At 48.3% G+C, this 26,873-nt stretch overlaps 1 protein-coding gene across 1 annotated transcript in view; it reads left to right on the forward strand.

The window, feature by feature from the left end:
* The window catches only part of RXFP1 (relaxin family peptide receptor 1), a 1,268,256-nt gene that overhangs the window by 1,067,392 nt on the left and 173,991 nt on the right, over window positions 1-26,873 (forward strand). The window contains exon 11 of the mRNA XM_085641728.1: window positions 19,466-19,537. Within this exon, the coding sequence (XP_085497854.1) occupies window positions 19,466-19,537 (72 nt within the window). The remainder of the gene's footprint in view (window positions 1-19,465; window positions 19,538-26,873) is intronic.

The raw sequence follows: 26,873 nt of genomic DNA on the forward strand, positions 1-26,873 counted from the left end.
TGGCTACAAATAAAGGAACAAGGTTTTATTACATTCCTCTACCTTACTCACCTTAGCTAGGGGCACTCTTGCTAAAATCAAGAGAGGTTTCGTTCCCTCACACACTACTGTGGTTAGGCTGTATACAGTGTGTTTGTCATAGTTATGCCTTGTGTTAGACCTGTCAGCCTTAGGGTGGTTCTCCCCCAAACATTTTGACTTACTCCTCCATATTTTTCTGATCTCTTTTTTGTTGACTTTAGGACTCTGTGCAATTTACCAATGCTAAACAATGCTAAAGTGTGTGTACTCACTCTTAAAACATGGTAACATTACCTTATCCCCAATTGGCATATTTTATTTCCTAATAAGTCCCTAGTTAAGCATTACTACATGTACTGAGTGTCTGTAAATTAAATGCTACTAGTGGACCTGCAGCTCTTGTTATACCATCCACTTAAGCAGACTTTGAAGGGGCGTTTTTAGCAAAAGGCAAAATAATATAGATAAAATACATGTGCAACATCAACATGCAGATTTAAAAGAACCTAAAAATGTATTAAAAAAGTGTAAATTACAAGATGTAGTAGTCATACTTACTCGTCTTAGGCCTCAAAATGTTTAGCATTGCTTAACAATTAGTTTAACAAGATGTGCTGAAGCAAGCATAACATGTTTAATTCTTGACCTTTCAATGATAATGTTTTTTATTAAATAAATGTTTCACATCACTTTGCAGAATGTTCCTACTTACACAAAGAAGGTTTGAAATATTTGTTCAGGATTTATCTTTCCAAGAATTATGAAGAACAATCACACACAAAATGCAGCACATAAACTGAATTTGACCTCTTTTAACATACTTGTTTTACTTCCAAGGGATGATGTTGTGCTAATATTTTTCTCTTGTTACTGCAGATGTTTCGATTTCTACATGGCCCATTGTCATCTAACATACAATTTGCTTTATTAGAAGATTAGAGAGTTAGGCTCATTTGTGGGAAAGAGGTCTTGAATTGAAAGGCCTCATTTGTAGTTTAGAGAAACAACAAAGTTGCACACTTAGAGATTACTGTTTGTGGACCATTGTATTTGCGTGAGGAAAAGAGGAGTGATTCTTTTCCCAGGAGAGCCTTGAAGGCTGATTGGACGAGAAAAGGAAAAGATGCAACATGAAACATAACATAATTCTCAACTGTTTATAATAGTACCTGTTCTAGAGTAGGAAAACGCTTTTACCCACACAAGTTGCCTAGACTCTATAACTGGTTGTGGTTGCTACTGCTACTTCACATTTACCCTGTCTTATTCCTTATTGTTTTGAGACTCTACTGAATTTTTTGAACTTCTCTTTAGGGAAGTTCTGCTTTGATTGATTATTGACTTTTTGAATAATTTTGAGCTTTATGCTTGATCTCACGCTCTTTCAAACTTGAACTCTTTATGGTTTCCTTCTGACACCTTTTCAGCCCTATTCTTAGTATAGGGATTCTTCCTTTATGGAACAGCTTAATGCATTTTATTAGAGCTTTGAATCAAACACTTTTTAATCAATTTCTATAACTGATTGATTATGGAAACTAATACGAATATTTAACTTATGATTTAAAAAAAAGATTATTTACTAACCTTGGAACAATAAAACCTTTAAAAACATTACTGTACTCTCATTATTGACTGAACTTAAGGTAGAGATTGTGAATTTTTTTATGTGATGATTTGCTCCTGATCTTCTCAAATACAACCTCTAGAGTCCACCGACCTGTTGGAAGGAGAACAACAGGGATCAGCCCTGTGTGCTATGTTATGTTATGTTAATGAGTTTTATACTGCGCACAGACTTAAAGGCACCCACAGAGTTTGGCCTATGAAGATTGTTGAAATAGACATATCTTTAATTTTGTCTTGAAAGTGGGAAGATTGAAAGTAGTACGTAGCTCCAAAGGGGGTTTGTTCCATGTAACCGGACCAAGATAGGTGAAGAATCTACTGCCTGTTCCGATATCAAGGATTTTGGGAACTAGCCATATGTTTCGAAGAACGTAGGGTTCTAGGAGGGACGTAGTCATGAAACATTTCCCTCAGATAGCCGGCCACTGAGCCGTGCAGAGCTTTGTGTACCAAGACCATGGATTTGAAGAAGATACTTTTTTTATGGGAAGCCAATGGAGGGCCTTCAGATGAGAGGACATGTGTATTCTCAGGGGAAGATTGAGAAGCATCTGGGCTGCTAAGTTCTGTATCACCTGAAGTCTGCCAAGGAGGTACTCCGGGACACCTAGGTAGAGAGCATTTCCGTAATCCAGTTTAGAAGCTATCAATGCTTGGATTACAGTTCTTTCAGAACACTCTGCCAAAAGAGCAGAAATATTTTCAGCATCCATAGCTGCCCGAAGCAGAAGCCTATCAGCGCTTGGATCCCTGGTTGGAAGGAGATGGCACTATCGAATTTAATGCCTAAGTTCTTTATTGTGCTCTGTTGCGGACACAGGAGGGGGGCATCCTTCGGCCAGAAAGATTTCCATAGGTCAGAAGCAGATGAACCAAAGACCATGATCCCGGTCTTATTAGGGTTACATTTTAGCTGATTAATGGCCTGCCACTGAAACACCTTAGAGAGCAGTTTTTGATAGCCTCCTCAATAAACTCTTCTCCCTTCCCACAGAAGAGAAGCTGGATGTCATCTGCATAGGAGAATACTTTAGCTCATAGAGACTCTGCTAATACTGCTAATGGTGTGAGGTAAACGTCGAACAAGGTAGGGCTAAGAGTCAAGTCCTGAGGTACCTTAACCGTCAGTTCTCACGTTTTAGAAGAAAAAGGAGGCATCCAAACCTCTTGGCTTCTTTCATCCATAAAGGAGGTGAGCCAGTTCAGATCTATATCCTTAATCTCGATTGCCTGAAGCAATTGAGGAGTCTTCGATGGGGGACAGTATCAAGGGCTACCGACAAGTCCAACTTTATCAAGAAGGTCTTGCCTCCTTTGTCCTGGATGTTCCTTATATATTCCACAACTTCCGGCAAAGCAGTTTCAGTGCCGAAGTGGGGTCTAAAGCCCGACTGGCTAGGATGTAAGAGATTGCTCTGCTCCAAAAATTACAAAAGTTGCGAGTTGAATTTTTCCCCCAAGATTTTTAAGAAAGCAGGAAGAAGGGAGATTGGTGTATAATTAGCTAGAATTTTGAGATCCGCTTTGGGTCTTTCACGCAATGGTAGGAATTTTGCACTTTTCCAATGTGCAGGAATCTTGTCAGATTGTAACGAGGTGTTCAACACTCTATTAACGATCGGATTAATGAACTTGGCTACTTTGGCAAATATTGAGAGAGGGCACGGTTTGGAAAAATCAACCTTTGCCAGGCCTTCATTTTTAATCAACATAAGTCACCCCAGGGTAGTCCCTAAACAGCACACAGATCAGGGTGCACTGTATATAAAAAGTTAGACATGTATCTTTAAGTTGTGCATGTCCTGATAGTGAAAAACTCCTAAATTCATTTACTAGTGCAAGTCCTTCCTCGCCATAGGATAACATTAACATTACCCTATCACATTTAATAAGGATAACTTTCAAATGGAAACAGGTGAACAGTTTATTTTTGGTTTCTTTGGAATTGTAATTAAAAGTCCTCTTTGATAGTAAAGTCATATTTTGAAGTACAATTTTGAAAGTGCCACTATTAGAAAGTTGGCATTTTCCTGCATTAGCCATTTAGTGCCTGCAGCCTGTCTCTGGGTCACATGACTAGGTATAGTTGGCAGTTGGTCTTTGTGTATTCCTCCCAGACAGCCACTGTTGGACCTGGCCCTTTCTGCAGCGTTATCCACAAATGTCTTGTCTCCTTCTTCCTATTTTTCTGACCATCTTTTTGTTGGCTTAAGGACTCTGGGCACTTTACTGCTGCTGACCAGGGCTAAAGTGCATGGTCTCTCCCCTTTAAACATAGTATGATTGGTTTACACCTGTTTGGCATATTTAATTTACTTATAAGTCTCTTATAAAGTGTTATACCATATACCCAGGGGCTGTAAATTAAATGCTGCTAGTGAGCCTGCAGCACTGATTGTGCCACCCTCAGAAGTAGCCTTTCAAACCTGTCTCAGGCCTACCACTGCAGGGCCTGCATGTGTAGTTTACTGCCACTTTGACTTGCCATTTAAAACTACTTGCCAAACTTTAAACTCCCCTTTTACTACATATAGCTCACCCCTAAGGTAGGCCCTCAGTAGCCCTATTGGCAGGGTGCTGTGTAGGTAAAAGATATGACATGTGCCTTTATTGTTTGGCCTGTCTTGGTAGTGACAGACACCCTTTTTTGTCTCTCACTACTGTGAGGCCTACTCCTCTCACAGGCTAGCTTTGGGAATTCCCTTATATATGTTTAAGTGGTAATTCCGGATCTGAAAGGAGTACCATGGCCATGTTTGGTATGTTTAAATGGTAGTGAGAAATCCTGCTTACTGGTGCAGTTTGATTTTTTATTACTATTTTAGAGATACCACTTTTTAGAAAGTGGGAATTTCTCTGTGCTTATAAATCTATATGCTTTGCAGCCTGACTTCAATCCAGGTGTGTGCCTGGTTGACAGCTACACTGTGTACATACTTTCCAGACTGTCACCACACAGGAAGGGCTGAGTGTGACAGGAGAGGCATCTGCATACTGATAGTCTCCCTGGGCTGATAGAGAGGGAGGCATTTGTATAGGCTGTGTCCTGCCCTCACACAAAGGGTTTGTTTACCCTCTACTGATGTCTGGACCCATGGCTGGGTTGAAAGAGGTTTGTGTTACACTTGAAAGATTTTCTTTGGTGTTGCCAAAATACATTTTGGAGTATAAGTACAGGGGCTCTGACCCCATGATTTTAGACACCTTTTGGACCTGTCACTAAGCTTTGCAAGAAATACTGCTATACTACTGAACCAGTACATTCCTGGATTTGGAGAGAACTCTGCTGGATTAAAAACTGCTGTACCGTATGATTGCCACCTTGACTGGACTGATTATTTTAAGGGACTGCTTCCCTGCTGTGTTGGGCTACCCGCCACCTGTTGATCTTGTCCTGCTGAGGGCTAGTACCAAACCCCCACACTGGAACCCAAATTGTTCAACAAGGGCTTGTTAGCTTGCCCCATTGTTGGGAGATCTCACGGACATCAAAGGTCTCCCTGTGCAGCTGCACTCGATAAATCAGAATTTGTTTCGCCCTCGAGCGAAGCGCTCTTGTTTCTAGCCAAGCGCCTCCTTCCAGCCCGAAAACATGCGTTCTTTCTGACAACAACATTCCCACATTATTGGAAATGCTCTCACCTGCACAGGCGCCCAAAGAGCAGTTCCTCCAGTTCAAATCAACCTCTACTCTGCAGCATTAAGCCAAGCTCTGTATTCGACCCGAGCACCAAAGGAGCAGTGCTCAGCCCACAAGCAGCAAAAATAGCTGATCAAGTGCCCCGGTCCAAGTGCTGAAGAAGTAGCGCTCTTCCCCAATCAGCTGCTGTGGCGTGTGTTCCGATCCTACCTCACCGAGGGGGGACAGTTGGGCTCACTGCCACTCCGCCCTAAGTGGTTTTTGGGACGCACGGAACGTGCCCGCTCTCACCAAAAAGTACTGTCATAGCGGGGCAGTGCAGTCTCCACAGCTGTCCCGCAACCACGTTGTAGTGTCCAGCTGGACACATTGTAGTGTTTTGCCTAGTGCCAACCCACACTGTACACCCACCCATCACAGGCATCACTGGTCAGGTAACCCTGCCAATAAAAGTGCCCGGGTGCACGTGCCCTGGGCCAGTTACAGTACCCCACCATGCTGTGTCTGTGTCCATCATTATTAGCATGTGGGCCCTGGGCCCATGACGCCACAATGGCGACAAGGAGGTCCTACCCCATGTGTGAGGCAGCAGCCACCTCGCTGTTCCTCGTGGGGAAAGTGAGCAGCGCATGAGGCACCGTCAGCATGCTTGCCCAGGACACAGATGGCACGTAACTGTGTTCGTGGAGGCCATCGACGATAAGGTGCTAGCCCTTAAGGTGAGGCTGGCATCACTACTCATCTGCCTGACCCTAGCTGTGAGGACGCTGCAGCTGCCCTCATGTTCACGCCTCCACTGTCACTCACTGTAGTGACCAAAGAGCGTTTCCCAGGCGTCATCACAAGCGAAGAAACTGCGCCAGCAGTGAGCGGTCTTACGACTGATGGGTGAGGGAAGCACGAGTTTGCCCTGCCGACTCTACCACCCATGTTTGTACCAAGGAGAGCCGGCACCAGCTTGTTGCTGCATTCAAGCGCAGGCGGCAACTAATACAAGTTAACCAGCCCTTCTAATGAAGAGTCAGCAAGCGGCCTTCTCCTGCCACCAATAGGAAGAGGTACAGCATCTAGGCAAGTGGAGCTCAGGCTGATGGGTCGCATGCCACACAGGCACTGGGAGACCCCACTAGCAACGTGGGGAGAGAAAACCGATGCCGCATTCGCCCGGTGTAAAGCCAGCACCATTTGCCAGGCCGAGAGCCATGACACGGAGAAAATCCCTGCAGGCGCTAGCGCTGTGCTCAAGGCGCCTCAGTCTTTACCAGGCAAGAAAACGCCCCTGCAGTGCCGGAGTGGGCAGAAGAGGAGAGCACATCATCGGTGAGGTGGTGTATCACTACGCCAGGGGTGTGCACATATCTAAAGCGCAAAGCAGCTCTATGAATTAAACTGCCTTAAGAACTTAAAATCTGCTCTGCCGCCCAGCCCATATACATATCCCCCGTTGCTCCCCGACCTTCAGTATGGGGTCCGGAGACAGGCGCACGGCCCTCTTACTGCCAGCAAACTTCTGCGCCCAGCAAGATATGCTGCCATAGAATGGCACCAGACTCAGGCGGCAGGTGAAGAGAAGCATGTCAGGCAAGTGAACTGCAGTGATGCCCAGGGAATATGAGAATTCAGCCGCACCTGCAAGGCGAACTCCAGCCCACATTCGAGCACGTGCACGGCCGATGATTCAGGAGACACTGCGGCCTCTGGGAACAACAAGGGAAAAGCCTGCAGCTCCACCTAGTTGCCTCCTGCCACATCCCTCAAGGCGACTGCTGCTTCAGTACACGACCGCAAATATAGTAAGCCCCTCCAACCAACAGACCCGCACTTGCCTGCTATGCACCATGGTTCCTGCTCCTAACGGTAGGAGAAATAGTCTGGAATCCCATAATCTCGTCCTACCTCATCTGTATCAGCCTCAGCCCCAGCTGGGGACGCACAGAGGCAGTGCAAGATCCTCACACCTGCATCTCCATGCCCGCTGTAACTAAGGGCAGACTGGCACAAGAGCACACGGCTCATGAGAAGTTGACGGCACCACATAGCGGCGGATCAATTGAAGTGGCCCCAATCAAGCCTCTAGTCTGCCTTGAAGAGCCTGCTGAATTTTTAAAGCCCAGGAGTACCTCAATACCCCTCACAGAGCAATAAGGAGGTCAAGGCCCTGCAACTCACCTGGTATAATGCGCTGCAGGAACCAATTCTCACCCCCGCAAGAGCCCCAGCACCTTTGTGAGTGAGATGGTTGGGGAAAGAGACTGCAGTGCCACCTGGTGGTTGCCTGTGCTACAGCATGTCAGCCCTGGCCTGCAAGGGGAGTAAATGACTCCTACAAGAGAGGCCCGTCAAAGCAATAACACTTCAGCAGAGACATTTAAAGCCCGCAAGTTCCACTGCCACTAGCCAGAGACTCACTTCTAAAATGCCACCCACCCCCTGTTGTCTGTTTGCTCAAAAAAGGGGAAAAGGACCAGAAACCCTTCAAACAGTCACAAGAAGCTTACAACTGCCCCAACTGCAAAAGTCCAGCTACACCCCAGCGGCACAGCTAAAGACCGCAAGTCCCACTACACAGCGACTAATCAACAGGACCACTGGGCACAGCATGCACAAACCACCCCAGTGACAGGTTAGCGACAAAGCAAGAAGATTGCGCCACATGCCCTCACCGGTGAATGGACACCACCACAGGCTAGAAAACAGACATGACAAGTGCCAGAAGGTGGCACCTGTGAATGGACGGTGAACACAAAGTCAGAGGTGCGCAGAGGCCCGCACCAGCAAACCTGACAGCAGGAGACTGGGAGAGAGAGACCTCTCCAAATGAAGAAGCAATGCTGAACAGAAAAGGCTGCACCAGTCAGCCACCCCAGCTCCGAATAGCCACTGTTGGCCCAGCAGTGAGCGACGTCACACAAAGTGACGACCCCGTAATGCATGCCTGAACGGAGGCAGGATCAAGCTCCACGATGGCGCAGCCTCGAGGCGCAAGCACGACGCCCTCGAGCGAAGCGGTAACCTGACATCCTAGCAGAGAAGCACAGCAAAAATCCCAGAGGAGGGGAAGGGGACTGCAAAATGTCCTCAAGGAGAAGAAGCAAGTCCTACCAATAGGACAGACCTGCTAAATGTCCGCAGCTAATTAAAGACAGTCCCAAGAACTGGACACGACCAACGAGATATCCATGTGGCACTAACATGTGACATGTGGCCACATCCGAGTGAGAAACTTGGTCGGAAGGAGAAGAGCATGGCTGGATGCCACATAGCGAATGAGAAGAGCATGGCAGGATGCTATTTCGGGAAGGAGGAAAGGAGAGTGGCACAACGCCACAGGGCAAACAACCACCACGGGCATGCAAGAGGGAGAGGAGAAGATCAACAGAGTCATGCCAGCACTGGAGAACGTCTTCATGAGCACAAGCCAGCCACCAGGGAGCAGGGACGTCACTGGACACAGCTTCGAGGGACGACCAACAGTAAGCCGCCAGCAAGCGCGATCTGCGTCCAGGCACCACGCTTCACAGTGTGACCATCTACTCACCTGTCACCAGCTGCTTGACATCGATGACCACATCGATGACCACATCTATCAAGTGCACCTGCCTGATGACATCCGTAAGAGGCCACAAACTTCCTCGAGTCCTCTTCACTCCACGAGGTCCCCAAGAGCAAGAGGTCGCCGCCTTTTTGAAAGAAAAGTATCGCATCCATCATCCAGGTGCATCATCATCATCACAAAGAACATCTGAAGAGCATCGCACCACCAGAGTGGATCCCAACACTCAAGACATCCAGAATTCAATGAAGCACTCCTGGTGCCATGGGAGGCTAGCCACCCAGGAACCTTCTGTGTGCTCCCGTAAGCCCGAAGCCTGCCGAAGAAGAGCATACCCGAGCATTGGAATATTCACCCTTGGAGTTACACGAGGCTGGGCCGTGGTCCTGTTGGGAGTTCTGCAGCGACCCCTCAGCCCGGCTTACGAAAGGCCTGCACAGCCCACGCGGTCACGTGGCAATCCAGGGGCAAGGGCCTCAACGGAATTCCTGTGAGGGGGGAATCCGGATCGGAGAGATGCATCGGCAGCAATTCCACGACAGGCACTGGGAAGATTGGAGGTTGCAGATGGAGACTGGTCACCCAAAGACCATCAGAGGAAGGCAAAGAACCAGAGTCCTAACGGCGAGAGCACATATACTCTGAGACACGACCCCTTGCAGCTGCATGAACCACTTGGCTGTGGTCCTGTTGGCAGTTCCTCAGCGATGCCTTCTCGCGGCCTACACGAGGCCCGTACAGTCCACAAGGTCCCATGTTAGCCTGGCAGGAAGGCCCTCCAGGAGACTCCTGTGAGAGGGAAGTCCAGACAGTAGAGGCAAGTCTGAAGCTGCTCAGCTATTGGGAACTGGAAAGCACCATCGCCTCCAAGGAAAGCCCTCATCCACCAAGGTCATCCTCCGTATTTGCAGGTTGGCTGTCCACCAGAGCCTGAGCGCCTGCAAGAAGATCTCCAAACTGGACTCCACCACCGCTCCAGAGGCACCGCTATTTGAACTTTGTAAATAGACTCCAACGCTACGGGACCAGGTCGGTCTGAACTTCATCACCAAGGCGGACCAAAGCTTCCTGACCGTGTAGTCCAGAGCTCCAGCACCGCCCAGCAGATGGCCTGAAGAGACTAATTGGTGCTGTGTATTGTTGTTTATTTTTCTTCATAGGTTGGACTTTTCGTTTTTTTCTTTTTCAATAAAGTTTGGGAGGATGTAGTGTCCTGGTGGACACGTTCTAGTGTTTTGCCTAGTGCTAACCCACACTGTACACCCACCCATCACAGGCGTCAGCAATCAGGTGACCCTGCCAATAAAAGGGACCTGGCGCACGTGCCCTGGGCTAGTTACAGTACCCCACCACGCTGTGTCTGTGTCCATCATTATTAGCATGTGGGCCCGAGCCCACAACGCCACACTCGTGAGGCCACATTTCAGTCTCCCTCGAGACTTCCTACGGACCTCGGCATCTCTAGGGCAACCACTGTTGTTATTCCTATGGTAAGAGCATTACTGTACGGCTTCTAGAAGAAGCCCAGCACATTTAAGCACTGCTCTTTGTCCTAGTTGTTTAAACAGTGATATCTTGGCAACCACTAAACTGATTTTGATCGTTTCAGGCTTTTTGTGTTCCGGATAACAGGGGTTATCCTAGCAAGTGGCCCATGGGCACAAATTATACCACAAATGCTGGCGTTATTGTGTTTGGTGCAAGACAATGAACACTGTTTTTAAACAATGATAATATGAAAATTAATTGTGTGATGTAGATTGTTTTTGCTCTGGTTTTATCAAGGTAACCAGCACTATTTAGATCTATGATATCTGGAAATATACAACTACTATTTATGTCATTTTGTATGCTAATGTGTTGATAATACAATAGTGTTTTTATATAACCCTGTGTGGAGTCTCTTTTGTGGTGTATTAATTGTGTTACTGGTGTGAGGGTGTTACGCAACCGATTTACCCATTGCCTGTGGGGATAAGCCTGACTGCTCTGTGCCGAGCTAACAAGGGGATGAGCACAAGTTATTTTTGGTGTGTAACTTAATTGCCCTGACTAGAATGGTGGACTCAGCCTGGCTTATGCGCATACTCTAGTCAACCAGAAACCCCATTTCTAAAAGCCACATACAATATAGAGCTTAGGTAGGCTTGACGGCCATCACTGGCAGGATGGGGCGGGGTGAGCTAGGCATAGCCCCACTTACTTAATCAAATAGACTGTGTCCTGCTTTCACACAAAGGATTGCATACCCCCTGTAGTTAGTCTGTAGCCAGGGCAGGGGAGACAGGAGACCTGAGCACTTCAGGGGTAATCCTCTAAAAGTTTCTTTCACTTCAAACAAGGCACCAGGTATAAATATTAAGACCTCAGACACCAACTCTTCAGTACACTTCTGGACCTGTGGAAGATTCTGTGAGGAAGAAGGACTGCTGCGCTGCTAAAAGAACTGCCACTCTGTTTGACTGCTGCCCTGAAGGACTGCTGTACTAACCTGCTGTCGTCTTGCCTGGGTGAGAAGGACTGGACCTGCAACTTGTACCTAGGACCACCAGTGTGACTTCAAAGGCTAATCTCTTGTAACCAGTACCTGGACTCTGCAACTGTGAGTCTTATCCTGCCAAGTGGTGTCTCCCCAGTCCTGGACCATTGGAAGAGGTTTTAAAGGTACTCTGCCAGTGCATCTGTGGATCCAATAGAATTAACGCATCTCCTCTTCTGCATGGTGCAACCCCAAGCAGAACCGACACATTGCCTCTGCAATTAGTAGTCTCCCACCGCAAGGACTTTGCATCGGCCACGCAGCCTCATTGGAACCACTGCTGCGCGATACATCAACGATGCAGGCTCTCACATCGGAAGTCCCTCATTGACAGCATCCTCGACAACGATGCAGGACTTCATAACCTGCCAGAGCGTGAGGCAGGACTTCGCATCGGAAACAATTCCCCCATCAATGACCTCCTCGACAATGATGTAGGACCTTGTATTGCAGCCTCACAGCTCTTCGGAACCAACGCTGCACAGTGCATCTCCAACCCGATCCTTGCATCTACTTGGCTGTGTGACACATCCTGGATGGGGACCTCGCAACACTCCGCAACCAGGCTTTAAGTTACTCTTGCTCAGCAGGCCTAACTGGGTCCCTGTAACTCGCCTGTGCTCCACTGAGGTCGGCCTGAACTTGTGAGTTGTCCCGGCCCGGGCGACCAGATAACTGCAGTTGGCGCTTTGTGCTTCTTGGCACTATATTCACTGACATTTTTTAAACTGTATATCTCCGGTTCTACTGATTGGATTTTTATCGTATTGGTCTTGATTTGTTTATTAATAATTACTCAATTTTTCTACATTTGTGTGGGGTTTTTCTTGTGTGTGTTTTCACTTTGTTACTGTTCGAAGTGCTGTGAAAATATTTTACATATTGCCTCTAAGTTAAGTCTGACTTCTCTGTGCCAAGGTACCAGAGGGTTGAGCACAGGTTAATTTGGGGTTTGCTTGGGACTTCACCTTGACAAGGTTCGTGGTTGCTGCTTGACTAGGGTTTCACTCCCTTCGACCAGTAACGCTATCTCTTAAACCTTGCAACAAAGTCCTGATGTACTTAGGAGTGGCTTTGTTCCATTACCTACCACTGCGAAGAAACTTCTACAGTATACTTAGGGGTGCTATATTTCTGAAAATATGATTTAGTCTACAGATCAATTTTCTCGTTGTGCCAAAATACAGTCTACAGTGATTGCTATGCTTTGGCTGACAGTTTTCCAAGTTCGTACATGAAACCAAAAAAGGTTTATGCGCAGCATAGGCTATAGGCGAGTGCTAGGGCACTTTGCTCCATGCAAATTGTGGTGTAAATTCTAGTTCAATAAGTGCCTTCTGATGAATCTGCAGTTCCGACTGAGGCTGACATCAAACTCAATACAGTTCAATAACGGCAAGCACATTTGGCTCCACAAGGAAGACAAACAGAGCCAGACTCATGAAGGTAAACTTACTGTTTTGTGTAACTTTACTCTTATTTACAAATAAATGACTTAATAGCAACTTTACGACTGCTAAGACTTCGCAGTTGGGGTGGATAACTCGGCACATAAAAAGACAGGGCAGGCGTATCTTTTTTATGTGCGGAGCTCTCCACTCCGACTATTGGTAAAGTTATTATTACATTTACATTTTTGGGGTGAATACTGAAAATGAGTAAACATACACCGTAATGTAATTTTATTTTTGTGAATCAGGCCCAGAAAGTTGAAGTTCAAAACCATAAAGGTGATTAAAAGATCTGCCAAGTTACAACTCTAATCATCTGAATTAATTGTAATTCAATAGCCAATACATTAATGCATTAGTCAATATATTAAAAGCAATTCAAAATCATATAAGCAATGACAAACTATTATAAAGTCGCCTCACATAGAATGAAGCAAATCCATGCTCCCATAAAGAGGAACTTCCGACACTGCTAAGCTAGGGGAACGTCAGAAAATCTGAAAAACAAATAGTGGAATTCTGCCAGAAAGACTGAAAGACTATAGCAAACATGTGCTCTAAAGTGAGGGAAAAGGGGAATTTGCATCTAAAGGCAGGCATAAGTACAAGTGAAAAAGGCATCTGAATCTCTATTATGAGAGAGAGTCTGAAGGGAATCTGCACAGAATCTGAAGGGCATCTGAATCTAAAGGCTGTAAGCACATTCTTAAAAGATACAGTTTCAGTCTCATTAAAAGATACAAAACGTTCTCACAAGCAAGCTTCCACTGAGACCTTCAAACTAGCAAATATTGCATATGAGCTGCTTGAAGGTGCAGCTAAAAAGCCTTCATTCAATAAGAAATCCCACCACAATCTCAAAGAACAAAACGTTCTTTTCTACATGAGAAACAAGAAAAGAATGAGCATTACACACTTTCAATGCTACTTCAGCTTTTCGACTAGAAAATGTTCACGTTTCACAAAACATTATGTAGAATCAGTTTACACATGGAAAAATAAAATTTCAAAACATTTGTGTTTTGCCTGCTGTTTGATATATGTGCACAGCATTTGTAAAGAAAAATCTTTGCCACAAGCTGGAAGACTGCCTACGTAACAACCCTGCTTTTGATAATGCCTGCTGCTTTGGCTTTCTGCAATCAAGATTTTCTCCTGAGGTTTGTGAGCTACTTCAGTAATTCTTAAGTAGAATATGAGATATGGTCCTTCTTAATTGAAGTTTGTCAGTGGTTGGGGGGGTTGTGCGATCGGAAGGGTTATTATGTCCCCGGCCCGCCCAAGATTATCACTTTAATCCTGCTCTTGAAGGAAAATGTTGATCCTGAGCGGAACACAAGCATGTGTTGGAACAGGAGATGGTGACCATCACTTGCAAAATATCACCACACATTCATAGTGCTGGTTCTGCATCTCGTTAGGCAGCACAGTGTGTTATGGAAATGTTGTTCTCATGTTTGTCTATGCTGCCTGCTCCCTGTTGCTCCTTTCTGCTGCCTACTCCCTGGTGGAGCATGTCCACAGGAGAGTGGGAGTCCCAATAGCAGCAAATGTGTATTCAGTTGGAGGCTGCACACATATGATCATACAGCTTGACAAATCTCACCCAGTGTAACCTGGCTGACTTTTTGAATGTCTCTGGTCCCATCTCATGTTTTTGCGTCAGTTCTGATCCATGGACTGAGCTAAGTGAAGCTACTGCACCCCAAAATTTACAAATTGCTGCCTTTTTGGAGGAACAAGACGAATCAGTTGAGAGGGACACCCCTTCAAGACTAGAGAGTAGGGAGACCGTTTGAGGGTCTACTCAATATCAGCATACAGAAACGGTGCCCCGGAGAAGCACTAGATCTATAGTTTTGATAAACCCTGAATCCCATGGGCCATGGTCTCTGAAACTGTGGCAAAAAGGAGAAAATACGGGGAAATTATAAGGACTAAGGAATATGTTTGGGTGAACTAGCAACACAGATGCCTGTGTTTATGGTAATGGTAATGAATGTTTATTGCTCGCATAGATAAAAAAAAAAGTGCAATTAAATATCTTTGTGCTTTTAAAACAAGATTTCACATTTTAAGCTATACACACTCAGTAGTTATGATCAATAGTATTTGTGTACATTCAATAAAGTTCCTAACGTACAATAACATTTCTTAATAATTCAGCAACTCTTCCCATTCTACAGTCTACACTTTTGACCCTCATGATAGATAGTCTTCCTGTGCATCCAGTAATGTTCCTTATCATAGGTAATAAAATCCAATATCGTCTTAAACAGACGTCGAATTAAACTTCAGTCATGGTTCATTATAATCTAAAAAACTTGATCCACAATTAATTTAGTTTCCGAATTCAACAACACACTTTTTACCTTATACATAGTTCATAGTAAAATAGGATATTATAGTGATTGGATGAATTAAATGGTCATTTGTTCCACTGTTAAACATAAGACCTCTGGCTAACAGAATTCAATACAGTATTTAATTACATATTGATTTTATGTTTTTTCAAGCATTAAAACCTTAAGATGCCACCACTTCATTTTAAAAGGATATGGTCAATGCTCCTATTGAATTTCGGTTTTCAAAGCCTGGTTGTGCAGGGTGAGAAATGTTATCATCTTGCAGTTCATTATAGGATCGGATGGATCTAGCCCTTGCATTATAGCAGCTCTGCATGTCCTTATTCCTCTGATATTTAGGGCTTTTCTTAATAAGGTGACTTGTGCTGTATAAAGTTCAGGGAATATGCAGATTAAATGAATAAAGTCCTCATTTTTGCTGCAGGAAAGCCAGCATACTATAGGCCCTTTATGTACCCAGCTTGCATGTTCCGCAATCTACGGTAATTTTCCAGAGCGCAGGGCCATCAGCTGTCTTTTTAGATGTGCTGAAAATGTAATACTTAAGTAAGGTGCTGGTGCAAGGATCTTATAATTTTTAATCACCATCCAGGTATGCGATCTAAGGCTGAAGGTGTTTTTGTTGAGTACCAAGGAATGGAATTTTGCAGTTTTGTTTATGACTTGTTTACATGTTGAAAAAGGGAGATTACTGTTCCATAGCGCGGTCATGTAGGTGGTTGTTAACGCTTTTTGGAGATATTAATTATATGCAGATTTTTTAATGTTTTCAAGTTCTGTCCATAGGACCTTATTGAGTATGGAGCACACTGTATACTGTTTCAGTTGATACCAGAGCTCATTGTGTATACATTCTCCCTAATGTTTCATTTATGAGCCCAAATTTAAGTCGCACCTGGGCTGGTGATATTGACCGGTGGATCTGGAAGGTCTTTTTATTGGTTGTAACTAACAGTTTATTCAGAAGTACAGAATCTTTACCGTGTAAAGCAATGCCGGCGTGCATTTTTGCCTCTATCATGGCAAGCAATGGTTTGTAGGAAGGCCGCTTCAGTTTTTTCGCTAGGATCCTTAAGCCGAAAGCTAATGAACTAGTTCTCTGTGACATATAATTTTTCTGCTCTCAATGGTTTAATCTATTATCCATGTAAAACTCCAAGTATTTATAACTGGTTACTTCCTCTAATGGTTTACTGTCAAGCCAGATGCTCTGCTTGGTGCTTGGACGATTGCTGATGAGCATTGTTTTACTTTTTGATGTGTTAATTTCTAGTTTGTTCATTGTTATATATTCCATCAATTCTGTTAGTGACCTTTGGAGACCAACCTTAGTTAGGCTCATTTGCATCACATCGTCTGCATATGAAAATGCAATAATGATAACTTTCCCAATTGCGGTGGATGAGAATTGATCATATCAAGTCGTTGTGTCAGGTCAGACATAAATAAATTTAAAACGTGCTGCGCCAACATGCATCCTTGTTTTAAGCCTTTGTTGTATTCAGCTTTCTTGATAATCCGGAGCCATTGCCCAACTTTATTCTTATCCATGCTTGGGAGTAGAATAACAGTATACCTTTAAGTATTCTATCAGGTATGTTCCAAGCTCTCAGTTTTTTCCACAAGTGGTGATGATCCACATTGTCAAATGCTGCCTTTAGAGCTATAAAGCTAAGGTGCAGTTGTTGTTTCTTCCGCATGCATTTTCATGCTATTAGTGAGAGCGTTAGAATATTTGTGATCATTCCGATCCCTTTTCTAAAACCTGTCTAGTTAATCGGAATCAAGTTGAACTTGTCCGACCAGTCTATCAGGTCTACAAAGATCAGAGAGGCATAGTACTTTACTTCTACATCTGATAGGACAATTAACCTATAATTTGACGGGCTTGTTTTATCTCCACCTTTGTAGATCGGTGTGATGATTGGGCCTTGTCAACTATCTGGAATCTGATTTAGTAGCTCAACTTCTTTAAATAGTGTGGCTAGATTTTTGCACCATAAAGTTGGATCGTATTTAAAAATTGCTTGAGGAATGCCATTGGGCCCGGGTGCTCCATCTCCTCTGCCTTTCCATATTGGGTTGTTTATTTCATCTGCTGAATAAGATGACAAATCTGTTTTTCCTTTAGATTGCAGATACCATCTTTTCCGTAGCTGGTGTTTTCTGCTTTTCCTGTTGCCGTCACTAGATCTTGTTGCTAGGAGCCTTCCCGGTACTTCAGAGACAGTTGTTTGCGAGTTGTGATCTCCATAAATCTTCTTGTTAGAAAATTAGCTCAATCGTGTTCTTGAAAATTTGAGGTTAAGGCATTCACTGGACAATGAAGGTACTTTATTAATTCCCAAAAGGTGCTGGAGTTAGTTTTCCTAGCACTAAACAGTAATTTTGACCAGAATCTCTTGTTTCCATTTCTTTTATCTTCCCATAACTTCTTTTTGTATTTTTTCCTCAGCCAACGTGCGATTTATCATGCTGTTTGTTCAGGATCCCTTGTTTTTCGTTTCCTGATGGCTTTCTTTACTTCATGTGTCAGGATTTGAACTTCACTGTGTTTATGTTTCATTCCCTCAGACCGTCAATGCCATGAAGTGCTTCAGCTATCCTTGTTATGGCAGTCAACACCATGCAGTGTAAAATATAATCTCCCATTCATGTCAGTGTGCCCTTGTTTTTCCATAAGGATTGCCAGTTATTTCCTTTGAAATCGTTGCACTCCCACATAGACATTGCTAGTCAATAACACTATACAAAAAGGCATCCCTACCAAATTCCGTGCAAACACATGCATTTACAGAAATTCATACACACAGGCGCCCACACAGGTGACACATATACACAAACACTAACTCCCCGGTACAACATCACTTTGTCACTACTCGCAAGTACCCACTTGCGGAGTGCCTGGCCAAGTGACTCAGCACAGAACAGCTTTCCATGAAACTGGAGGATGAGAACTATATAATGCCACTCTTCCGCTCCATGAACCAACGCCAGGTGCATCACCATTACCCAGGCCTGGTAGAAGGCTGCAGAGTCTTCGTGAAGGCTTTCCTACTAACAAGGATGATTGTAATCAGCACTCTCACTATAGGGGAATCTGCTGCCCCTTGCCCTTGTCCAGCACTTGCATGTCTATGAGTGAGAGCTGCAGCTTTATGCACCCAGAACCCGCACATGCAAGTGGGTGTGGCAAAAAAGTATGGACTGAATTCATGAGCTTAGTACTTCACCGTAACCCTGGGCGTAGGACTGCGCTACCCTCGCGTAGTTTGTGTAGTTTGCGCAACTACATGCTATGCAAATTGCACGTAGCATAGTGCAAAAACGAGTAGCGTAGCAGGTATTTTTTGCTTGCTCGTGGCCCTAAACGTCAAGTTGGCGACCGCGAGAGAGCAAAATAACATCCCGGGGAGACTTTTTCCTCGTTCGTGATCAGCATCATCAAGTTGCCGATCGCGAGTGTGGAAAATAAACCTCCCGGTGAGATTCTCAACGCAGGGAGGTCAGGTTTCTGATTGCGAGTGGTCGCGTATGCTCGCGACCGCTCGCAATGAGAAACTACCAGTCCGCGTTGAGAAAGCTGCCGCTCGTGTACAAATCTACTCGAGCGGCAGAAAACCACCGCTTGCACTGTGCAAGATGCCGTTTGCAATGAGTGCACAGTGTGGACAAGCATCCGGCACTGTGCAATCAGTGCGAACAGCATTTTGAACACTGCACTACACAGTTCGCGTAGCTAAGCGTAGCTTGCGTAGTACGAAGTGCACTTTGCGTAGCTATGCGTAGCGCTACTACGCGAACTACACCCAGGGTTACTTCACAGTAGCAGCTGGCAGAAGTGGTGGAACTCAGTGTCACGTGATATCGCTCCCGCTGCCTTAACTTAAATGAAGAAACAGACCGCTAACTGTGACTACTGGCCAGGATATGTTTTATGGGTTGAGTTGGGATTGAGGTTCAATCAATTCTGCCATATTTTATCCATAAAGATTTTGCCAATGATTCAAAAATGCTTGCAAGGCAATGAGTGCATAGAACATGTTTAGAAATATTGTATGGTTTTGGATTGTATGTGAGTACCTGACTATTTACTCTCGACTTCTTATCCTGTGAATCTTTCACCGTGTAACACCAGGTCACATTTTCTAAAAGACTTAACAAAAGCCACGGAGCTGGACTCATCTTTGACAAAGTAGTAGTTGAGTTGAATTCTAAAGTTTTTATGCAAGCAATAATTGTAGTTTTATTTTTCTGCTGTCACAGGGTTTTGAGAAAAAACGAAATCAGAACTCTAAGTTCACATTGCTTTTCGCCCCTCCGGAATCTGGATGAACTGTAAGTTTCACAAAAATCACAAATGCAAAATACTTTTTCTGCTGTATGAAAATGAAATTGCAACAGAACAGGCAGGCAGTGAATGATCCTGAGAAAAAGGAAATCACCAATGCATGTGTAGCTTGTATGTGTACAGAAGTAGAAAACAAGTGACATTGTAATTGCATTTCTGTAACTCTTGTGCAAAGATGAAAAATCATTCTCATTCATCAGATGATCATCTAGGAAGTGATTAGCATATGTTTGGTGTAAGTAACACATAGCTAAAATTGCATAGACTTAGGCTTTGCATACACATTTTGGCATTTAACATACATTTTCGTGAAACTCAGGCTTTGATGTGAATTTTTTTGAAACAGCGCTGCTGGGACAGGAATGCTGAAATAGGTATAACCACAGTGCTTAATTGGAGCCAGTGATCTCTGGTGCTGGGCACTGGCACTTAATTGTCAGCACCGGCTCTAGTGGCGGTCTACCATATGGTGGTGTTGTCTCTCTAATTTTGAGATGTGCACAACAATCGTGTTCATTAAGTCAATATACATTAACAATTAATAATACGGGCGTGGCCGGGAGCGTCAAGATGGCGGTCGCACTTTAGAAGTTCTCTGGACACCTCCGTCATCCACGCCGTACTCGGCCATCAGGAGACCTTACCCCTGGGACCTGCTTTCCTGCCTGCTGGGGGCCCCTGGGCTCCGTTCAAGTGTGGCGGCGGGAGCCTCTGGGTGTCGGAATCCGCTGCTGTACCCTGAGCCCGTCCCGCCGCCCACACAAAATGGCGGCCGCGTGGCCGTGAGATTTGCATCGGCCTCAGGCCCCGAGCTGCGTTGGCGCCCCGGAGCTGCTGGATGAACTGGGGGTGGACTTGAGCGGCCGTGGGCGCCGCGAGGACATTGGAGCTTCCTGGATCCCTGAGGCTGCCTCCGAGTGGTGCGGGTGCCGCGATCCGCTTCTACGTAGGGCCGACCGGGCACGGCCCGGAGGGGGATGTCCGGCGGCGGTGAGAGGCATCGGGCCGTCACTCCTGGCATCTCGGTGCTGCTCCTGAAGCCGGGATTGCCCGCGCCGCCCTGCTGCCGCCAGGTCCCTGGGAACTGTGACGCCTCATCCTGCTCTGAGGTCCCGGGTGCCCTGCCCTCTTCTGGTGCCAGTGAGTGCCGTCGTGGGGAGGGCCGGGGCGGCCTGGCAACACCCTGGCATCGCCATCTTCTGTTCTCCATGGGCCCACCCGGCTGAGTATCTACGCAGGGCAGCCTTGCCTCGAGCCGGCGCCTGCCCCTGGTGTTGTGTTGTGTTGTGGGGGCTTCATAGTCCTGGAGTGCGGCTGTCCTGTGCGATGCTCTTGGATGCTAACCAGTCTCCGCGCTGTCCTTTGACTCGGCCCCAGGGGGGTATTGGCTGCGCGGGGAGGAACTTGGAGCGGCGGCCACCAGGTCAGGTGGTGGTGTCTTGGTTCCCTGGGCCCATCGTCTTAATCCATCAGGCCCTGCTGGGGGGCGACCGCTTCCTGTGCACCTTGGTAGGGGGGCCCTTCAGCTGCACGTGTCGGGCAGCAGGCGCCTCTTCCCTTGCCTTCCTTCTTCTGGAGTTGCCACCCACCATCTGCCCTAGTCCGGGCTCCTAGAGGAATGGACCTCCTGCGGCCCGACGACTTGTGGCGTTCCTCATGGCTGACCTTCCATCTGGCTGGTGAGTGGGGTGCGCGCCTGGGTGTTCAGCTGCACTATCGAGCAGTGGGCTGGAGGGCTAATACTGGAAACTCCTTCTCTTGTCCCTCCCCAGGTGCCCCTGGTCCTGCGCGGCTCCACCAGAGGGGCTCGGGGGTATTTTGCGGGTGCTGCCCCGCAGTCACGAGAGCCCCATCCTCCTCAGGGATCTGTCCCTGCAGCGCCATCACCGACAGATGGGCGCAGTTTACGGGAGGCACCGGATCTTGAGTTCCTGCCCTGCCTGCCGGCGGAGCCTCCCACCTGCCATAATCTTCTCCACTGCCTTGGCGACACCCGGGGGTGCGGGGGCGCCCCATCCCATGCTTCACTGCCTTGCGTTCCCTGGACACGGGTTGAGCTAGCCCACGCGTGGAACTCCCCATGGGTTGTTGACCAGCTGGACACTTCCTCCTCCATCGGGGGCCTTCGCACCACATTCCCCCGGAGCCTTCCTGGAGAGCACGTCACCCTCTTTGGTCCTGCGGACTAAGCTGCGGGGCGCTTAGCTCGGCGACGGGTCCTGGTCCCCTCGTGCTGCACGCCCGCTCGGGTTGCCCTCCGGCTCCACTTGCTGGCCCATTGGACTGGTGCGGACTACTAAGCCTTGTGTGGGGCGTTTTGGGTTCACCGGCCTGGTCCCCGGACTCCTGGCAGCGGTGGGAGTACCTGGTGGCAATGGGACGGACAGGGGCCTCACGCCGGCCCCCAATCAGACGAAGATGGACCGGTTCACCACCTCCGACCCGGCTCTCCCAGGGGAGCGATTGGGGCTCCCTCCCCGCCCCCCAACAAGGACCTGAACATGATTCTTCAGGCCATCAGCGCCTCACAAGCGTCCGTCGAGGGGAAGATTGGAGAAACTAAGGTGGATTTCTCCCTCCTCCGACAAGATCTCCGCAACGCCACTGGACGACTCACGGAGGCCAAATCCCGCATATCCACAGCAGAGGACGACATCTCGCAATTGAAGGAACAGGTGGCGCGCCTCTGCACCCATACCAAGGAACTCCACCGGCGCGCCAAAGACCCGGAAAATCGCGCCCTCCACAACAATCTCCGCCTGGTGGGATTACCCGAGGGGGTCGAATCGAATCAGGTGGCTGCCTTCGTTGAAGACTGGTTTACATCATGGATGCCCCGGGACGCCCTCTCCCCCTGGTTTGTGGTTGAGAGAGCCCACCGTTCCCTCGCCCCCAGGCCGCCCCTGGGAGCTCCCGCTCGCCCCATCATACTGAAAGTCCTCAATTTTAAAGATCGGGATGCCATTCTGCAGGCGGCGTGGGTCCACGGTCCTCTTAGGTTTCAGATCCATACTGTTATGGTGTTCCCGGACTACACCAGGGAAGTTCAAGATCTACGTCGCTCCTATATGGATGTTAAAAAGAAACTGCGTGCATTGGGCCTCCAGTACCAGCTTCAGTTCCCCGTGTGCCTCCGAGTCATCTTTCAAAATAAAACCCAATTCTTCGATACGCCCCAGGCAGCATGGACATGGCTGACGGAAGCGCGTCCCCTCCGCCAGAGGCGGGACCCTTCTCCGGGCCCCGCGGGCTCTCATTCCACAGGGCCGTGGGCGCCGATCCCGGGTGGCAGTATCCGGGTCCCCGGGCACGGCAACCCGTGGACCCCATGACTCCTCCAGCCACTCGGGCTCTCCACGTCGCACCAGGCATCGATCCGTCGCCGAGCGGTCGGGGACGTCCTCACTGCCGGCCCGGGAAGGATCCCCTGGGATTGACTCGGACCTCTCCCGCACTCCCACGCTATGAGATTACACTGTGCTAGGCCTGCTGCTTCTTGGTCCAGGGGCGGGACTCTCTCCTGATGAAGATCTTGACTTACTTCCGTAAAAAACTCAAAACTTTCCTGTTCCCCAAATAATACACTCCCTTTCCACCTTCTGGATCGCTACAGGTTAATAGCGCGGGGATGCCTACGGGTCACCAGGCGCTCTATAAATCACAAAATAAATAATAAAAAATAAATATTGACAGACTTTCACGCTCACCTTTTAGATCCACTAGCCGACTCACGGCTTATCCGTCTATATGGAGGGGTCCTCCACGCAACCAACCCGAGGGTTTTTGTTTGGTATTGTTACAATGGGGGCTCAACAGATACTTCCGTTCCAGAAGTGTAGGGAGGGGGGAGGGAGGAATGTTTGGTATGGGGTTTTTGTTCTGCTGTTGTTGTTTGTGTTGTTTTCTCATTCCAGCTGCCATGGATCACTTCGCACAGACCCATTAGGGGTCGGGTGCGACTTTCCTGCAACTATTCACCCATGCGGACGCAGGTTCCCACACACGCTCCCACATCCTAATAGAGGTGCTAGACACGGATCCACGCCTCACCAGCCATGACTGACCCAAAAATTCCTAGGGTGTCTCTACACGTCTTATCGTGAATGTAAATGGTCTGTTGGACCAGGTTAAGCGCACAGCAGTTTTGCGCTTTGCACAGCGCCTTAACGTGGACGTCCTCTTGCTCCAAGAAACGCACCTGATGGGAACTCTTGTCCCTTCTTGGCGCGCTACGGATATGATAGAGTATGGCACTCCGGCTTCTCCAGAGGTTCCCGAGGGGTGGCCATTCTCCTCAAACGTACTCTGCCATGTGTACTTACACAAGTCTTTCATGATCCTCAGGGCACATCAGTGGTGCTTTGTGGCTTGCTGGCCGGCTCTCCCCTCAACCTTATGTCTATCTACTCTCCCCCCTCACTGCTGATAGCTACTCTTAAACACACCGTGGCTCTTCTGAATGACTTGCCCCTGGGACCCACTGTCATTGGGGGTGACTTCAATGCGGTCTTGTTCCCGGCTGTTGATGTGGCGGGTCCTCCCTCCTCCACTAGACTGGCGCAGGCGAAGCAGCTACGGAGTTGGTCCGAGTCCTTAGCGTATGCGATGCGTGGCGCGTCTGGCACCCCTGTGATGCCCAGTTCACCCACACCTCAGCAGCGCACCATACACAGGCCCGTATAGATGCGATTTTTGTCCCATCAGTTGACTGCTCCGGGATCGTAGATGTCCGGATCCTTCCTAGAGGGATCTCTGATCACTCCCCGGTGCTTCTTAGCACAGGGGCTTCCCCCCCTCCTCCTGCCAAACGTGGAGACTGAACGCTTGGTTCCTCCAAGACAGGGAATTTAAAAAGGTGGAGGGGAGGGAACTCAAACAGTACTTTCTCATCAACGAGAGCTCGGTGGCCTCTCCGGGTACCTTATGGGAGGCGGGGAAGGCGACCATTCGGGATGTTGCACGGGGTCAGTTTCGGAGTCAGAGACAGGCACAGCTGCAGGAGATTACCTCGAGGGAGGCGCAGGCACTTCGCTTAGAGCAATCCCCTTCCCTATCCGATGACGCGGCCCAGGCCCGCCAACTTGCCCACCTTCGAGCCGAGATCCGTCAGTTATCTCTAGATGCTGCTAAGCTCCTTTGGAGATCGTCAGTGGCACGAATATATGGCTGGGGGGACAAAAACGGCACGATCCTGCACCGCCTGGGTACATATCCTAGAGCCAACCGCATCATCCCAGGGGTGGTAGATGATGAGGGCGTAGTGCACAGCGATCCGCTGGCGATGGGCCTCAACTTTGCCCGCTATTACCAGTGGCCTTACACGATGCGGACCCCTGGCATATCCCTCGCAGCCTTCCTCGGGCAAGGCCAGGTGTGTCTCCCTCGGCTGACTCTCCTCGCTCAGAAGGATCTGGATCGCCCCATTTCTCTGGAGGAGATTGACGCAGCCATCTCCCTAGTCTCGTCGGGTAAGACCCCGGGCCCAGACGGCCATCCGCAAGAATATTACGCGCTGTATCGTGAGACTCTTGCACCCCGCATGGCCGACCTCTTTGGTGAGGCTCTAGAGAAAGGTTTCTTCCCCCCTGAGACGGACATCGCCACCATCGTGGTCCTCCCGAAGTCCTAGCCGCCCTCCCGCCACTGTGTGGACTATCGCCCCATCTCCCTTATCAACACGGAGATTAAGCTATACGCTGCCATACTCGCTCAGCGACTGAAACCCTATCTATCCCTACTGGTGCACCCTGACCAATTTGGCTTTATGCCCCTGCGCGGGACCAGACACTGTCTTCGGAGGCTACAGCTGGCCCTGGCCCACCGGCACCTCCTTACTCCCTACCTGGCCCTCCTTTTCATTGACTTTGGAAAGGCCTTTGACTCGGTGGACTGGGCATACCTAATGGAAGTGCTGGTTGAGATGGGGTTTGGACCCCACTTTAGGAGTCTGGTCCGTGTTCTTTACGCCCATCCCCGAGCGCGCGTGTTGGTTAACGGGGTGCTATCCAAGGCCTTCCCTATTGCCAGGGGGACAAGGCAGGGCTGCCCTCTATTGCCCCTGCTCTTCGCTCTGGCGATGGAACCTGTGGCCTCGCGGGTGCAGGCTGATGACTGTGTCAGCGGCTGGGAATGGCCCCACACAGAAGCGGACAAGATAGCCCTGTACGCTGACGATGTCCTGGTCTTTCTGGCCAAGCCTGCGGTCTCCGGTGCCTTCGAATCTTGCAATCCTTTGAGCAAACATCCGGTCTCCGGCTGAACCCTGGGAAGTCGGTACTGGTCCAAGTACACTTAGCCAGGGACTGCTATGATTGGCAGTCCACCATTCCGCTCCGGCATCACTCGGTCAAATATCTGGGGATCTAGGTCACCCTTCTTCCCGAGCTGAGCTGGTATCTCAATGTAGCTCCATAGGTAACGAGGGCTAAGGAGGATCTCTAAAAATAGGAGACGCTTCCCCTGAATCCCCTGGGGAGGGTTGCTCTGTTCAAGATGATGATCCTCCCCAGATTCCTTTACGTCCTTCAAAACACCCCTTTCTGCTTCCCCAGAACCTGGTTCAGGGAGCTGGACAGCCTCGCAACTAAATTCCTTTGGAGTGGGGGGCGAGCGCGTTTAGCCCTGACCACCTGCCGGATCCCCTCCTTTGATGGGGGATGACACATCTGTACTTGTACTATTTGGCAACGCGTCTTCTTGTCATCCACGATTGGTTTACTGGGGGCTGGGCCGATCCGGCATATCGGCTTGAGTTGAGTGAGCTGGGCCTCCCCAGAATTCAATCCATGATGTACGGGGGACCCATTCCGTCTCAGTTGCCCGAAGTGACGCGTACTGTGTTGCTGGCCTGGTGGGCAGCCCTACGCCACACTCGCTGGACACGTAGGCTGACCCAGTGCACACCCCTCTGGCAGGGCACCTGGCTCCGCGAGTTTAGTGGATTACGGGGGTTTAACTCATGGGACCTTATCGGAGTCTCACAGCTTGGGAATGTCTGGGCCAATGGCCATCTGCCTTCATTTCGGGAGCTCCAGACCCGCTACTCCCTTCACCCATCCCAATTCTATAAATACCTGCAGCTGTGGCACGCCCTCCACACGCATCTCCCCGAGGGGACCAGCCTTCCGGGGTACAGCCCTCCTGAGGCGCAAACCATGTTGGGTGACTTGGGCAGAGGAGGCATCTCCCGAATCTATCGCACTCTCGTCAATAACCCTCCCACTTCGCTGGACAGGTTGCGGGATCAATGGGTGGAGTGGGTGGGCCCTCTTGATGAGGCTGATTGGTGTGACGCTCTTATGGCCCCGAAGACGATCACAGCGT

This window comes from Triturus cristatus, chromosome 2_2 (genome assembly GCF_964204655.1).
Source record: "Triturus cristatus chromosome 2_2, aTriCri1.1, whole genome shotgun sequence".
NCBI classification, from domain to species: domain Eukaryota; kingdom Metazoa; phylum Chordata; class Amphibia; order Caudata; family Salamandridae; genus Triturus; species Triturus cristatus.